Source organism: Mesoplodon densirostris, chromosome 2, assembly GCF_025265405.1.
Source record: "Mesoplodon densirostris isolate mMesDen1 chromosome 2, mMesDen1 primary haplotype, whole genome shotgun sequence".
NCBI lineage: Eukaryota > Metazoa > Chordata > Mammalia > Artiodactyla > Ziphiidae > Mesoplodon > Mesoplodon densirostris.
The window spans coordinates 54799804-54815335 of NC_082662.1; the positions used below are offsets into that span (position 1 = coordinate 54799804).

Below are 15532 nucleotides of genomic sequence, written 5' to 3' on the forward strand. Positions count from 1 at the left end.
AATCCCTGAAATTACATGCATATTTGGCACATATGTGCATTTTTCCAAAGAGAGCTTCAGAGTGTCCAAGGACTCTGTGATTTCCCCTCAAGTTACAAGGTCAATTTCAAATCCCTAATGTCAACAAACATGTCAACAAGTGAGATGTGTCTACCAACCTTCTTCTCAAATCTTCTCTCTAGTCATTCCTCTGTGCATCCTAAACCCAAGTCATCGTGAAATGACTCTGAAAGAGCAGGCTGTGCTCTTTCACAGTCCACATCTTTACACCTGCTGTTCTATCTAGAATGCCTGGGCCAACTCCTATGCATCCCGCTGGCTTAGCTCAAAAGCCACCTACTCTGGAGGCTTCCCTGACTCCCTCTGGCCAAGTCAGTCTCTGCAGCGCGACTCAGACTTCCATTATTCATCCTATCGCATAGCTGCTGTCAGCCTATGTCTGTCTCCTCCACCAAACCATGAACTCTGGAACCTAGGACCCAGAATAGATAGTCCACAGATGTTTGTTGAATAAATGTCACTCATGCCCCCCAAAACTCTAGTGCTATTTCTGACATGTAAATCTGAGCATCGCTTACTATGTTCCTATTTCCTTCAAGTCTTGTGACAGTGGCTTTCTCTCTGGTCTCATCTTGCCATCCTTCCTTTTCTCTATTCCAGGAACACTGGAGTTCTTCTAATGCCCCAAGTCAGCGTTCTCCCTTGTCTTGAGGCTTTATGCATGCTTCCTCAGCTCCTCTTTGCCTGGCTAATGCCTAGTCATCCTTCAGAAAGCTTAAACATTCCTCGGGAAGCCTCCCTCGACTCCATCCCCACCTTCCGACTAGGCTGAGGGTCCCACCTATGTGTCCCCATCACACCTTGTACTTTCCCAGTTACAATGTGCATCATTCTGGGCCAAGAGGACTGGTTTGTCTTTCTTCCCTGCTAAACTGTGAGTTCTGTGCCTAACTTGCCTACCAGCATGTCCTCAGCCCCAAACACAGGACTTGGAAGGGAGTAAGTACCTGACACATCTGTGTTAAATGAAGGTTAGGTGAATGAATTTCTCAATCATAAATCCGTAGACTTTCATTGCCTTTAGAACAAAGAGCTATCACAGATTTCGGGCCCTTTTTGATCTGGTCCTCAGGTATTTTCAGTCTCATCTCTTCCAAATCCACCCTTTGATCTCAGCATCCCTCTCAAACTCTACATGGCAGTTCTATCAAACTGAATGAAGGTCCCCAAATGCCAGCTCTCAAGTCTTTCAGCCTTGGCAACACTGGTCTCTCTGCCTGACACACTCAGTCCTCTCCTCACCTCTCAGTACTCTTCCTTTTCTGGCGAACATCCACTCATCTTTACATTTTCAATTAGACTCTGCTTTCTCTAGAAGCCTCCCTTGACTTCCTAAGGCCCGCTCTAGTGCCCTTTATTGGTACCCCTGTAGTGTTCTAGGCTTCCTTCTCACATTCTGTTTCCCCAGGTAGATGAAGTGGCCGTCTGAACTGTGTCACTATGATGACTCTAATTCAAGCCCAGCACTTGCACACAGTGGGTACTCCAGAAATATTTGTGGAATAAACTATGTTGTCTGGTTTTATTCTTTACTATTAGCCCATGTGTCCTGTCTTCCAAAGCAGATTGTAAGCTCCCTTGCAGGCAGTGAGGGAAGCTAAAATATCTGTGGGTCTCCCCCCAGGCCTGAGCTTAGTTCCTGTCTCCAGTGAGCCTGACTTATGTTGCTTGGAGGCTGTACTGTCAGACACTTGATAAATGTGTTAATCAGTGGAACCTTGGCTTAAAGTCCTGGAAAGCCTGGGACTGGGATCATGGTAACCTTAGACACTGGTTTTCTAGAGGGAACCACAGCTGCTTTCCAAAAGCCAGTGCGGGGAACAGTGTCAGGCACCGGGCCGGTTCCAGCAGATTTTTGTGGAATGATTCTAGAGCGGTGACAGTGACAGGGAGGCAGGCTGTGCTTGTTCATCTCACCATGCTCTGGGCTCAGACATTCCAACGGGATGGAATGGTTAAGTGATGAGATCATGTGTTCACGTTCCAAACTCAACATGAAAAGAAACTTATTTAAAATCTCAGAAAGGGTGAAAAAGTCTTTCTGATAATGACTCAGTGGCTTCAAACTCTAGGAAAACCAGTTTGCCTTCTCTGGTAAATAAGCAGTTTTTAATAGCTGGGCTCGAATGAGATAATTTTAAAAAATATGACCAAATAAAATTTACCACCCTAACATGAGATGCAGAGATAGACCCTAAATTGGCAACCAGGACACGGACCCCCTTAATGCTCTCTGCAGAACCATAATAGAAAATAATTTGCAATGACTGCAAATTCACAAGAGCTGAGAGCAGAGAAATGCAAAGAAACTTTGAGACAGAATATCGAGAGGCAGCATTTTAATACATAAACGGTCAGGATAGGCCAGAGTCTTGCTACTGCACGTGTGGTGTGGCCCTGTGGCGTCAGCATCCCCTGGGAACTGGTTAGAAATGTAGACTCTCCAGCTCCCTTCCCTCGCAGACTGACTGCGTTCCAACAAGCTCTCCAGGTGATTTGTATGCACATCAAAGTTTGAGAAGCACTGGACTAGAACATTTATTAATGTGGGGTTCTGCTCTTAACATGTGCTTTGAGGTCAAAATAAACCCATTTAAAGCATTTTAGATCATTATTTGCTCCATTCTCTCTGAGCAGCACCATCACACGTCAATGTCCCGCTCTGGGGCTTAGAGCCTCTCTCATGAATCACAAAGTTGTACTGAAGTTTGCTGTGCCATTTCAGCAGACAGTCTTTATGGATTACAAATTGGATTCTAAAACATCCATCAGCTGTTCCTTGCCCAGCACCCCCAGGACGAAGGTTGTATGATGATTTCCATTTTTAGAGATGATGAAATTGGGGCCCAGAGAGGTTCCATGACTCACCCAAGGGGCACCAAGCAAATTGATATCTGAGTCAAATGAGAACTCAAGCTTTTGAGTTACCAGTGTGAGGCTCACCCAGCTTTGATGTCTTTCCTTTTTATACAAGAGGGATTGCTTTGCATAAGAGATTTTTAAGAAAGAACAAATTCATAGATAAAGCCATGCACATGTGGGCCCCTGGGATTGTGGAAGTTTAAGAACTAACTTTCCAGTAGACAGATGTGTCAGTGCAGAGGGGGCCCTGCGCAGCCCAGCTTCCACATTCCTGCTGCAGGCTGACAAGTTCTGCAGCTAGGAGCCTCAGAAACGTCAGAGCCACATGAGGGCTCATAGTCTGCTCATAAGGGTGGAGGGGAAAGGAGCCAGGATTACCATGAGTCCATGGGTGCTGCTACAAAGGAACAGTGGTGGCTTCTGGATGATAATAACCCATCTCAAGAAGTATGCTCACTCTGATTCATTTGTTTCTTTCGCAGATTCAGAAGAGCTGACGTAACTGAACTCTGCCTAGATATATGTGGTGTGCTTCAGTGGATTGGATAACTTCCTGATTAATTCCAATTTCCTAGAGCAAAGTAGAGCCACTTGGTGACTCAGAAATGGTCAAGACTGTATATCTGGCATTGATGCCAATGTGCTTCTTCCTACCTCGTCTGAGTTTCAGATTTCTCTGTCAACGCCAACTAAACAAAGGCCCCAGAGGGGTTTGTTCAGTTTCACCTGCCTGCATGGTGAGTCTCCTAGGGTCCTACAGAGAATGACTGCCAGGGAAGCTGCTTAAATCCCACCCCTTCCCCACCCCCTCCTCTCTAGACATGCATATTCAATGGGATATCTTCATATATAGTTGATTAAAAAACAGAAAGATGGCGCACTTTAAAATTCCATGTGAAAAGTATTGCTTTGCTACTGTGCTCCTGCCTGCCTGCTCTCTGCACGGTGCTACAAAGGGTAGAGTCACGAGGAACTCGAGGCTGAAGATAGTCGGGATTTTTTAGCCAACACCAATGCACTTTGTACCTTGCACCCCTCTGCAGCCCGCAGTTTTGGGGCTTGGCCTAAGGCAAAAACTACAAAGCATCCTAATGAGCAGAATTATACAAGAGGAATGTATGTGCGTATTTGACATAGTTTCTTCTCTTGCGGGGTGGCCCCCTGGCTATGACCCGTGCCCTCTCCAAGGGCGAGGGAGGAGTCCAGAGAAGGCCCCTTCTGTTCCCTGCTGCCAGCTCTTCTGCAGCCCCTACGGTCCCAGGGACCTGCCCTGCTTCGCGTGGGCCCGTAGCAGCCCTGCAATTTCCACATGGGCGGGCGATTTCAGAACGATGGACAAAGCTGTTCGGCCAGCCTACAGGGGAGAAAGAAAAGGAAAAACAAATTTTTATCCCATTTGCCTCCCACCGCAGAAAGGAAGGGTGAGTTGGGAGCAAGGGGTACGCATGGGACATAGAAGTCTATTCCAAGCATTCACAGAGGAGAGCAGGAAACTCGAATGGCATGAGGATCAGAGAAGTGGGCCCCCTTCCATGGAAACATCATTCACTCCTGGGAAATCTGTGCCAATGAAAATAAAGAAGTGTTGCTTGGTTTTTAATACTTTTTTTTAAAAATTGGAAAACAGAGGAATGAAAACAACTCTTCCATTATTCCATTACACAGACCTAAATGAGAGTTAGGATTTCGGTAAATTTCCCTCCAGTCTTTTCTCCTGTGCCAATGTGTTGTTGGTTTTGTTTGTTTGTTTGTTTGTTTTGCGGTACGCGGGCCTCTCACTGTTGTGGCCTCTTCCGTTGCAGAGCACAGGCTCCGGATGCACAGGCCCAGCGGCCATGGCTCACGGGCCCAGCCGCTCCGCGGCATGTGGGATCTTCCCGGACAGGGGCACGAATCCGCGTCCCCTGCATCGGCAGGTGGACTCTCAACCACTGTGCCACCAGGGAAGCCCTGTTGTTGGATTTTTTTGTGTGTGTGTGGTACGCGGGCCTCTCACCGTTGTGGCCTCTCCCGTTGTGGAGCACAGGCTCCGGACGCGCAGGCTCAGCGGCCATGGCTCACGGGCCCAGCCGTTCCGCGGCATGTGGGATCCTCCCAGACCGGGGCACGAACCCGCGTCCCCTGCATCGGCAGGCGGACTCCCAACCACTGCACCACCAGGGAAGCCCTGTTGTTGGTTTTTAAATAGAGGAATGATAATGTATATCAATTCTGAATGTACTTTTATTTTTAACTCACCATGATATGCTATAAGACTTTCCCTGCTCTTACATAGTCATCAGGACATATAGGTTTTGCCTACTGGCTGTATAATATTCCATTATTTACTGAACTATTTTCCTTTTATTGGAGATTTAGGTTGTTTCCAAGTCTTCACCACCATAAACTTAGTGCAGAAAGCATCCTCCCATTCCTAACTATTTCCTAAGGACCAATTCTTTGAAGTGGGCTTGCAGCCCAGAAGGACACACATTTTTACTTCCTGATGCATGATACCATGCTGCTTTTCTCACCATGGCTGCTGTGCAAGAAGCTTCCCATTCCGCTGTCTAAAGAAGCTGCAAACAGAGCGGCTCTCAGCAGGCAGCACCAACCATTCTCTACCCAGAGATGAGGGGAAGGGTCGCCATGATGCAGTGGACGCTGAGCTCCAAGGGCTCAATCCCGAACCCAGAATTCTGAAATCTAAACAGCTCTGAAAACCACTTTTTTGGCAACTCATTTTGAGGCAAAACCTGAGGTTATCTCTGGCCCTCACTTAGCCCATTTAAGTATCAATACTTTTACATTTTGCTGTATAAATATGAATGGGTTTGACACATGGGGGCCACTCAAGACCCCGCTAGAGTGTTCTCTACTCTACTGCAGATGGGGGGAATTACTTTCTAAAATGTGGAAACTCCAAAGAAGCAGGTGGGAAGTGTTCACGCTCAGCTAAAAACCCTTCAGTCTCTTCTCTGTGCTCCAGGATGGAGTCCAGCTGCCATCGGGGCTCCACACACATGTAAATAACTATAATGTACGGCTAAAGGCCAAACAAGCCAGCAAAGGAACAGAGTGAGCTCAAGGGACAGGATGACCACCCTGTGTATATCGGGGGAGGGCAGGGGGCGGGGAGAGGAAGGAAGTGGCATTTCAGCAGACAGCCTTCACAAAACAGATGAAGTTCTTTCCCTGAAAAGGCCTCATGATTCCTTGTACCCCCCTTTTACCCGTCTTTGTATTTGTGGGGTTATTTGATAAATCTCAGTCTCCACAAGGTCAGACACTGGATCTGGCCTGTTCTGCTGGCCCAGCCCCTGGCTTCATGCCTGCGGTCTGGTCAGCCCTCAATAAGCACTGTTGAAAGAGGGAATGCTGGATGATAACAGAGTATTCATTTCAAGTTGATGAAGAACCTGAGCCACCTAAATCCTAATGAGTATGTTCTTAGATTGTCCAAGTCTGGAAGAAAGCAAAGATTTTCCACAGAAGATTCTTGTGAAAGCCCCACCAGAGGGGCCTGGGTTTATTTAGGCCTGTCCCCTGCTGCACTTTGTCAACCCTGACGCTCCACATAAACAAGGAGACAGCATGATTAACGTTATTATGGGAAAGAGCCACAGGGCCAGTCCCAGGGGACACATGCACCCTTGAACAGGGCCCACCTGGAGATGACAGCCTGCATCTGTAGGCTCTTCAACTACACACATGGAAAGCGGGGGCCCCATTCATTTCAGAAAGTGTGGCCAGAGAGACCACCTAGGGAGGGTGTGCCCCTGAGATGCCTCTGCCCGAGCCCTGGGAACAAGCCCACGGCACGCAGCTCTGGTGGAAGCCAAGCACGGCAAGTCCCTGCTCGGCAGCACTGCAGGCCCAGAGAGCCCGAAGGGGTCAGGCAGCCAGCACACCTTGTGTGTGAGAGTGTGTGTGTGTGTGTGTGTGTGTGTGTGTGTGTGTGTGTGTATGTGTGTGTGTGGTAGGGGATTATCTCTCAATATGACAAAAACTCACCAAGAAGCCACTACATATCAGGCAAAGATGAGCAAGGCATAGTCTATGCCTTCAAGAAGCTTTCACTTTGATGCATGCTTTGGAGTCACTGCCCAAACAAGTCCTTCAAAGGGTAAGCCTTAGGGGCCAGGGATCAGGTCTCACCACCACCTCCTCATTCTCATCACTCTGGGGGTCCCAATAGGCTGGGTGACCAATTTCCCGAATTACCTTCTAAACGTGGGGAAGGTGCCTTGCTGGCTGTTCTGGGGGTTCTGCATTTATAGCAACCTTTACATGTCGGTAGGATGAGAGGAACCAATTTCAGGACATGATTCCTCTTTCAGTTTTCCAAGGGAGCACCTAAGTCTCCATAGGAAAGTGAACATTGAAACGAGATGGTGATCATGATAAGGGCTGGACTCCACCCTTCAATGCAAAGCTGGAGGCACAGGGCTTGGTGCTTGCCAAGACCCAGTCGTCGGTCCCCATCTCCCACTGAAACTTTTCACCCAAGTCACCTTCAGGAAATTTGGCTGTGACTCCTGAGTCAACCCTGTCCCCAGCAGGCAGCAGGTGATTGGGCCAGGAGCAAGGTCTAGAAACTTCTGTGGGCCTGCCACCTGTATCGCTTGGGCACCCCTGTGCTCACTGGGCATCCCCTAACGCTCTCCACCTTCCCTTAAGACAGGCTTCTGCTGCCATCTCTGGTTTAGCTGCCTAGTTCCTTCTTCTCAGGCTGCCCCGAACTGCAGCCAGCCTGTCCTCGACCTCCAGCACTTCACTGGGACAGCATTTCATCCCACCTGGACTTCAGCACTCACCTATACCAGGGTTTCTCAGCTGAAGCACTACTGCCATGTTGGGCCAGATAATCTGGAATTCTTCACTGTTCCTGTACTTTGTAGGATGTTTAGCAGCTTCCCCGGCCTCTACCCACTAGATGCCAGAACTGGCCCCCACACATGCTTATGACAGATAAAAATGTCTCTAGACACTGCTGAATCTCCCCCAGAGGGTAAAATCCCTCCCAGATGGGAGTACTTCTCCCTTTAGGCTCCAGCCTCCTCTGAATGGCTCCTCTAACTCCAGACCTTCATCCTCCCTGCTCCCTGCAGACACTGCCTGCAAATGCCCAGGTCCCTACTCATTGGTGTGGTGGCTGCTTCATATTTGCTATCATGGTTCACCTATTCCCAACAATAACAGTTGCCATCAACTGAGTATCTCCTAGATGTCAAATAGGGGCTTTACAAACATCACCGTATTTAGACCTGGTCTATTACTATTCTCATTTACAGACGAACATGCAGAGGCTCAGAGTGGTTAAGTGACCTGCCCAAAGGCACACTGTCACAGAACCCTGTTTCAAACTCATGAGTGTTTAATTCTAAAGTCCATGCTTCTAACAATCGCTCGATTTGTCCAAAGTTCAACAGAGCCCTGCCTCCAACTACTGAAAGGAGCTACTGAGCTCTCTAATCTGTGGCAGGAGACTCTCTCAGTCTCACTGCCTGATGACCCCCACTAACCAGGGACTTCCAAAGCTCCTGCCCCCCGTCCCACAGGCCTGCCCTCTCAGGCCTCCCCTGGCCAACTGCACTGGTCACTCCTAAGAGGGCCCTGGGCCTGTTCCAGATTAAGGGCCTACCTCCTTCTGCCCCAGGGTGACCCTGCAGGGAGCTCATTAACATAGAGCCTTTATCTGACTGTATCACATTTGGAAAAGGAGGCTCTTACTTCCAGAGCCCACCACTGTTCCCACAGGCATTTCAAGAGGGTCTGTGTTCTCTAATGATCAGAGAAATGGCTTTGGGCAGAGCTGGAGTTCGTGGGACCTGAAGATACTGGGCCTGGGTGCCTGCTGCCTGGGTGTGGTACAAGGGACCCAGCAGCTTGAATCAGTGATGGAACAGTGGCAGGGCGTTTTCAGATGTGGCTTGGTAAGAGGGGCTGTCCCTGGGCGGGGAGGGGATTCTCTTTCCTCCCTCAGGCCTTGGTTCCTTTTGAAGTGTGGATGTTAAGAAGGTACAGAGAAGTCTGTTTAAAGCATTCAATTACAGTGTCAGCATTAAGTCAGACCTGGGCTCGAATTCTTGCTTCAAGAATCAGCAGCTTGTGACCTTATGACGGCTATATAAACGCTCTAGGCCTCTGCTTCCTTATCAGTACAAAATGGGGATGGCAGTATCTACCTCACTGGATTACTGAGGGGATTCGTGAGGTAATGCATGGAAAGAGTTAGTTCCTGTGAGTGCTCTTAGGAGTTTGATGGAGCTGGTTGCACGAGCTGTGTGACCTTGGGTATGTTACTTAACCACTCAGGGCCTCCGTTCCCCCATGAGCAAATGGGTGGCATCAACAGAGTCAATCTAATAGGACTGTTGTGGGATTTAAACTAGAGAGTCCGTGGTAACTGCTTGGTACAGTGCCCGGCACCAAGGCAGCACATGATACAGGTTAGCTTTTATTACTATTGTTATCTCATCACTGTCACCACCACGACCACCACCATCATCACCATCATCATCATCAACGCCATCACCGTACAAGAGGCATGTATCTGGCAATGCAACTTCAAGCAGGGTGGCTTGATGAAATGGGCCACTCTGTAAGGTAGGCCACTGTCCAAGAGTGGACACAATTTGTACTTGGTTCCTTCATCCAGCCTTTGGGAGCCCCACGGACAGCATAGCTTCCCTACTCAAGCTGCTGCCTCAAAAGCCCACATGCTGCCATGACCAGATGTGGTTCAGGGCCAAGACCAGGCCTGAGCAGCACAATCCCTCAGAATGGTGTGAAAGGCTAGGGTTTGGGGTTTCTCAGCTCCAAATCTCCCAGCATTTACATGGGTCATCTCATTTAAATCCAACAACAGCCTTATGAGGTCAATTCTGTTCCCACTGCCATATGGTTCCTTGAATTTTGCTGGCTGGCAAGATACTTTTCGGGAAGGGAAATGGAACACCCAGTTGTTCATTGCCTATAAGTCTCACCTTGTCAGTCAGGCTGCTGTCACAGGCCGGGTGTGCCAGGAGCAGCCGGACCATGTCGACGTTGCCATGGCGACAGGCCAGCATGAGGGCTGACGATCCATCATGGTCCTGTAGGTTGACATCTGCCTGGCAGCTCAGTAGCGCTTGGACCATGTCCTCCCTGTCGTGGCTGACTCCCAGCATCAGCGCAGTCTGGCCTCCCTGCACACAGAGAGCAGGGGTGTGGTGAGGCTGGGGCTGATGGGAAGGACCCCCTCCGCAGCCTGGGTGTAATCAGGAGAGACTTCTCTGGAAAATGACAGTTGACCTGAATCTCTGTGGTAAGGGACACATCCTCCTTGGCCTGGTAAACTTCTACTCTTCCAAGACACGAGTCAAACGCTGCATCCTCTCTGAAGCCCTCTACTAACACCCCAGGCACAGGGGTCATAACACAGCATTTATCACTTGGCATTTCAACCTGTCAACCTCTCTCTTTCTAATAGACTGTGACATCTTTTTTTTTTTTTTTTTTTTTTTTGCGGTACGCGGGCCTCTCACTGTTGTGGCCTCTCCCGTTGTGGAGCACAGGCTCCGGACGCGCAGGCTCAGCGGCCATGGCTCACGGGCCCAGCCACTCCACGGCATGTGAGATCTTCCCAGACCGGGGCACGAACCTGTGTCCCCTGCATTGGCAGACGGACTCTCAACCACTGCGCCACCAGGAAAACCCAAGACTGTGACATCTTTGATGGCAGGAACTAAGTCTTTTTCATCTCTGTCTCTCCAGTGCCTAGCACCAACTACATGCTGATAAGTGCTGAATGATGGAATAAACGAAGGGTTGAATACATCAGGACCATGGCTTCTGACTCCCTGCCCCAGCCTAACTTCCTACAGGAAGTCTTGGGCTGCTCTGAACACCTCTGGTATTTTCGGTTGAATGATACCCAGAACCCTCTTTTCTCAAGAAGCTCTCTGTTTACATGGTCCTGTGGTCATTTCTAATCCACAGCCATTGACAACGATCTTTCACATCCCTGTAATCATCAATGCACATGGCAATGGATTAGAGTCAGAAAGTAAGACGAAGCTCTGGTTCTGCTGTTTCCTAGTGCGTGACCCTGGCCACGTCACTTCGTGTCCCTGAACCTCGGTCTTTCTTTCTTAAAAATTAATATAATTATGACCCATCCTGTATACCTCACAGGGCTTTTGTGAAAATCAAATGAGATAAAGGGTATAAATATAAAAATGTGTGGCAGTAACTTTTATGATTACAAATTGATCATCATTTTTCCTGGATTTTCCTGTATATACATAGTCCTCTTATGTGACTTGATTATATATTTTGCCCTCGTGGTTCTCTCCTGGGTTCCAGGCAGCTCAGGCATGTCACTCTGACTGTCAGGCTTTGTAAGGATGTGAGAATAGGTAAGGACTGGTTTCTTTCCTCTCAGATCCCCTGTGGCTCTGAGCACAGTGTCTTACACGTAAAATATGTTGGCTGATGCGTTCACTGATTAAAGCTCCAATCTGCAGTCACTGATGGATTATGCTTCCCTGCCCGGAAGGCTGGGGCTTAGAGAAAAGAAAGGGGGTTGCAATCAGAAAAATCCTGGCTTTGCCGCATTCTGTACTTATGTGAATCTGGACAAGTTAACCTCTCGGTGACTCTTCCTGATCTGGTAAAGCAGGAATGCTTAACGACATTACCTGCCTTCTGGGGCTGGTGTGAGGCCTGAGCGTGGCACAGATGCTGTGTACATTTCAGCTATTATTGCATTTATGAGCATTAGAGATGAGGTCTGACCATCGCCTGGGATGTGTGAATGTATCGTTAGGTGTCCTGGTTCCCCATTTCTCTGGAACCCAGACAGATCTTTCCAGAGAAGCTTGTTTGCTCTTTGGTTTGCTTATGCTCAGCCCTGAGGTAATGCTTGTTTACTGCACTAACCAGACCATAGGTTTCCCTCCAGACCCCTCTCTTTGAGTGGTATTAAAGCCAGATGACATATGCAGATGTCTTCCTGTCTGCCCCCTGCCTGACTTGGGGCCCCCTCCCTCCTGGTCTGGCTCCATACAATTTAATTCAACAACCATTTCCAGAGCACTGCTATGGCCCGGTGCAGCGCTGACCCTGGAGATACAGAGAGAAATAAGTAGTTTAGCCCAGGAGACTCCTGGCCTCCCAGCTCAATCCTATTTAACCTGGTACCTGCAGCTCCCCTCATATGTAAAGCCCCCAGAGGGTGCTGAAGGGTGCAGCTGCACTATGAATTCCCATCCCTCCCTTGGTGACCTGGGATGGGTCCCTTACTCTCCTAGAGCATTGGTTTCTCCTCTATAAGAAGGGCATTGATTTTGATCATTAGTGAGCCAAGAGAACCAATTTAGAAAAAAAAGATTTGATATGTTTATGGAAAACATATTATTTAAAATGAAAACAGCTTTACTGAGTCCTATGGAGTAGGTGGGTGAAGATACTTTGAAAACTAGAGAGTAAGCTACAAATGTCTGTTTCTTGCCACCAGTAGAATTGCTAGTATGTGACGTGTGCAAAGAGACTTTGCCATCAGGTTAGGCTACTGTCTGCCATCACTTTGGGGTCGGAGTGGTGAGCAGAGTTAAATAGGTGGTTGGGAGACAATTTTCTATGGATCTCTTGGCTTTCTGCATATTTCGTGAGTCAGGCAATATCTGACCTTTTGTTCTAGACTATCTTTTTAAGGATGAATGTACAATGAACAGCGTTGGAACTTAGAGACAGTGTCCCCTCCAGAACAGAAGGCAGACATGATTACTATCCAGTATGAAAGATTCAGGTTCCCTAAGCTCAGGGTTCCTCCCCCAGTCCCTCCTCCCTCCACTCGGTGTGCAGGGATCTGGCCCTCCTCACACCGCCCTGTGAGAAGTGGGAATTGGGACTTGGGGAACTGGTATAAATGCCAATGCTCTGACTACTGTTACTGCTGTGAGTAACACACTGTCCTTTGTCTCTTGCATGAGAGTCCTGGGTCCTCTGCCAGCATCCATGACACTTGTTAGCTTTAAGGTAGAGTAAAATCTCAGACCCTTTACACTTCTTCTTTTTTTTTTTTTTTTTTTTGCGGTACGCGGGCCTCTCACTGTTGTGGCCTCTCCCGTTGCGGAGCACAGGCTCCGGACGCGCAGGCTCAGCAGCCATGGCTCACAGGCGCAGCTGCTCCGCGGCATGTGGGATCTTCCCGGACCGGGGCACGAACCCGTGTCCCCTGCATCGGCAGGCGGACTCTCAACCACTGCGCCACCAGGGAAGCCCCCTTTACACTTCTTGAGAGTTAGGCTACACTGATGATCACTCTAGGGGGAAATGGAGAGTGGAATGCACTCTACTTGTTCTTCAGTTGGTCAAAGATGGATAAGTGGCCTTTCGAGGAATACCCACTGTTCCATATGGAGCTTTGTCCACTGGCTAAGGGCCACACCCCTACTCTGTGTTCTCAAGTAGAAGGGTCCAGAAGCTGAACAGAGCCATCCCAACCCTCTGAACTGCTTTGTAATTTATGATCGAGGTGGATCTCCTGCAGGGGCTTTCTAGAGCACAACTAGCAAATGCCTTCTCAAGGTGCTAACTGTGGGAACATTCGGTTTGAGGAGTCTGAGCCAGATGGAATTTGCCCAGTTTCAGATGGGGACATAGATTACAAGCTCATGACCAGGTCTCAGGAGGCTCTGAGGAAACTGAATGTCCAGTCTTTGGACAGATGCCATTTGGAGGGCCCAGACTTCTCGGGTGAAAAACTCTACATGGATCTGCATGGAGTTTCTCACTCCAGTGGCAGAATAAAACTGGGAGGTGCCCGTGTTCATTAAAGGGACCATGTTCACACCTCCTACCTGAGTAGCTTGGATGTTCACATTTCCTTCTCGTAAGAGCTTCCAGACAACAGCCATGTCTTCATCGGTCTCTGCAGAAGCCAGGGGAGTGATCATCACGGCGGTGTAGCCAGCTTTGTTCTGATGGTCCACGTTGCAGACGCCTGCAAGAGAAACACCGAAGCTGGAACAGCTCCCGAGAGGCTGGAAGCCAGGCTTTAGCCTGTTCAACAGGATGCTGCCAGCTGGTTAAAGGGCCACAGAATAGAGCAATCCTTTCCCAGTGGTGGAATCTCTGTTCTACATTTTTAGCAGCCTTTAACAATGGCTACTTTTCTTTACAAGTTTTCTGAGGATATCCAGTAAGAAAGGTCCACAGGAGAGTCAGAGGTGGATGACCTTGACTTTATTTCCTAAAGTGGAGGATAAACATTATTCCTATTTTACAGATGAGGACTCTGAAAGTCAGTGAAGCTATATCAACTGCCCAAGTGAAGGAGAAATGAGACCAGGACTCAGGTCTATCCGGCGCTAGAGCCCATCACTCACATGGCCTCACGTCACCCACAGGTGTGTATTTCAGGTCTGCTTCTATGTCTATGTGTAACTCTTAAGCAGCTGGCTATGGTTGTAGGTCTTTTCCAAAGGCTTGTGATATCTTGTGCAATGGACCAGGGGACATGAAAAACACCCCAGGATAAACATGGGAAAGCTTCCGGGAATAACCATTTTCATTTGAAAAGCAGAGCGGAAAATAAAACACTCCACAAATTTTTATATTAAAGCAATTAAGAATATACATTTCACAATAGAATGAAAAACTGGCATATGTTTAAGATGAAGTATTAAATGAGAACTCAAAAGAAATTTCTGCTTTGTAACCCTGGGGATATGCATTCATATCCGTTCCCACCAAAGGAGACGTAGGAGATCTTCAGCCTGTTATCTGTTGTCTGAAGGCTCCCACTTCATAAGGGCGGTACAGTGTGGAAAACCAAATCTTCCCTGTACTGCTGCTCGTGCAAAAAATCTATGTGTCTCTTTGGGACAATAATAAAACTATCTCAGTAAGGCAAGTCTGAGATCTTCTTAGCATCTCTTCTGTAAAATGGGGATAATAACAGGACCTATAAGGTTACTGTGAAAGTTAATGAGTTAATGTATTAAAAGCACTTAGAACAGCGCCTAGCACATAATAAACGCTCCATAAATGTTAGCTGTTATTACTATTATTGTCCAGAATGGTATTCTTGTCTTTACATCCTTGCTACTTGCTCTTGAAGACTTAGAGCTTCATTGTAACAAATCTGGTTTACGACAAATTGTCAGGGTTACTTACAAGTTCTGTGCAAGGGAAAAACAACAACAACAACAATATTTGTTTGACATTCCCTCCACTCCACCCCAAACAATTTTTCAGAAATGTGTCATAGGGGACCAGGATGCCAATGCATACAGTTGGGCTCATGTATCAGCAATTTCCTCCCTGAAGCCTCTCTGACCACTGTCATGACAAGCTGGGTTATGAAAGCCGAATAATAACTCCATGCATCGCCTCACAACTCTGTTCTCATAAAGACGGGAATATCTGCGTTGCCACGTTAATGACTTTAAAATTTTTACCCCGTGACTATTTTATGTTTGCTTTTAAGATGCGTAAATGAGCCTCAGGTTACGATTCTCTATACTCTCTTCAGAAACGTGACCTATAACTCAGTAGAGTGAGAACTAACTCCTACCCAGGGGCTCTGAAAAGGGGCTGAGGACCCCTGGCTTGCACAGCAGATGTTTCTGAGCAGCTCCAG

The 15532-nt window shown here is 48.0% G+C and overlaps 1 protein-coding gene across 1 annotated transcript in view; it reads right to left on the reverse strand.

The window, feature by feature from the left end:
• Positions 1 to 4171: 4171 nt before the first annotated feature.
• Positions 4172 to 15532, reverse strand: part of KANK4 (KN motif and ankyrin repeat domains 4) — a 31664-nt gene continuing 20303 nt past the window's right edge. Inside the window, exons 7-9 of the mRNA XM_060084224.1 lie at positions 13749 to 13891; positions 9891 to 10091; positions 4172 to 4276 (exon numbers count right to left, since the gene is read on the reverse strand). Of these exons, the coding sequence (XP_059940207.1) occupies positions 4172 to 4276; positions 9891 to 10091; positions 13749 to 13891 (449 nt within the window). The remainder of the gene's footprint in view (positions 4277 to 9890; positions 10092 to 13748; positions 13892 to 15532) is intronic.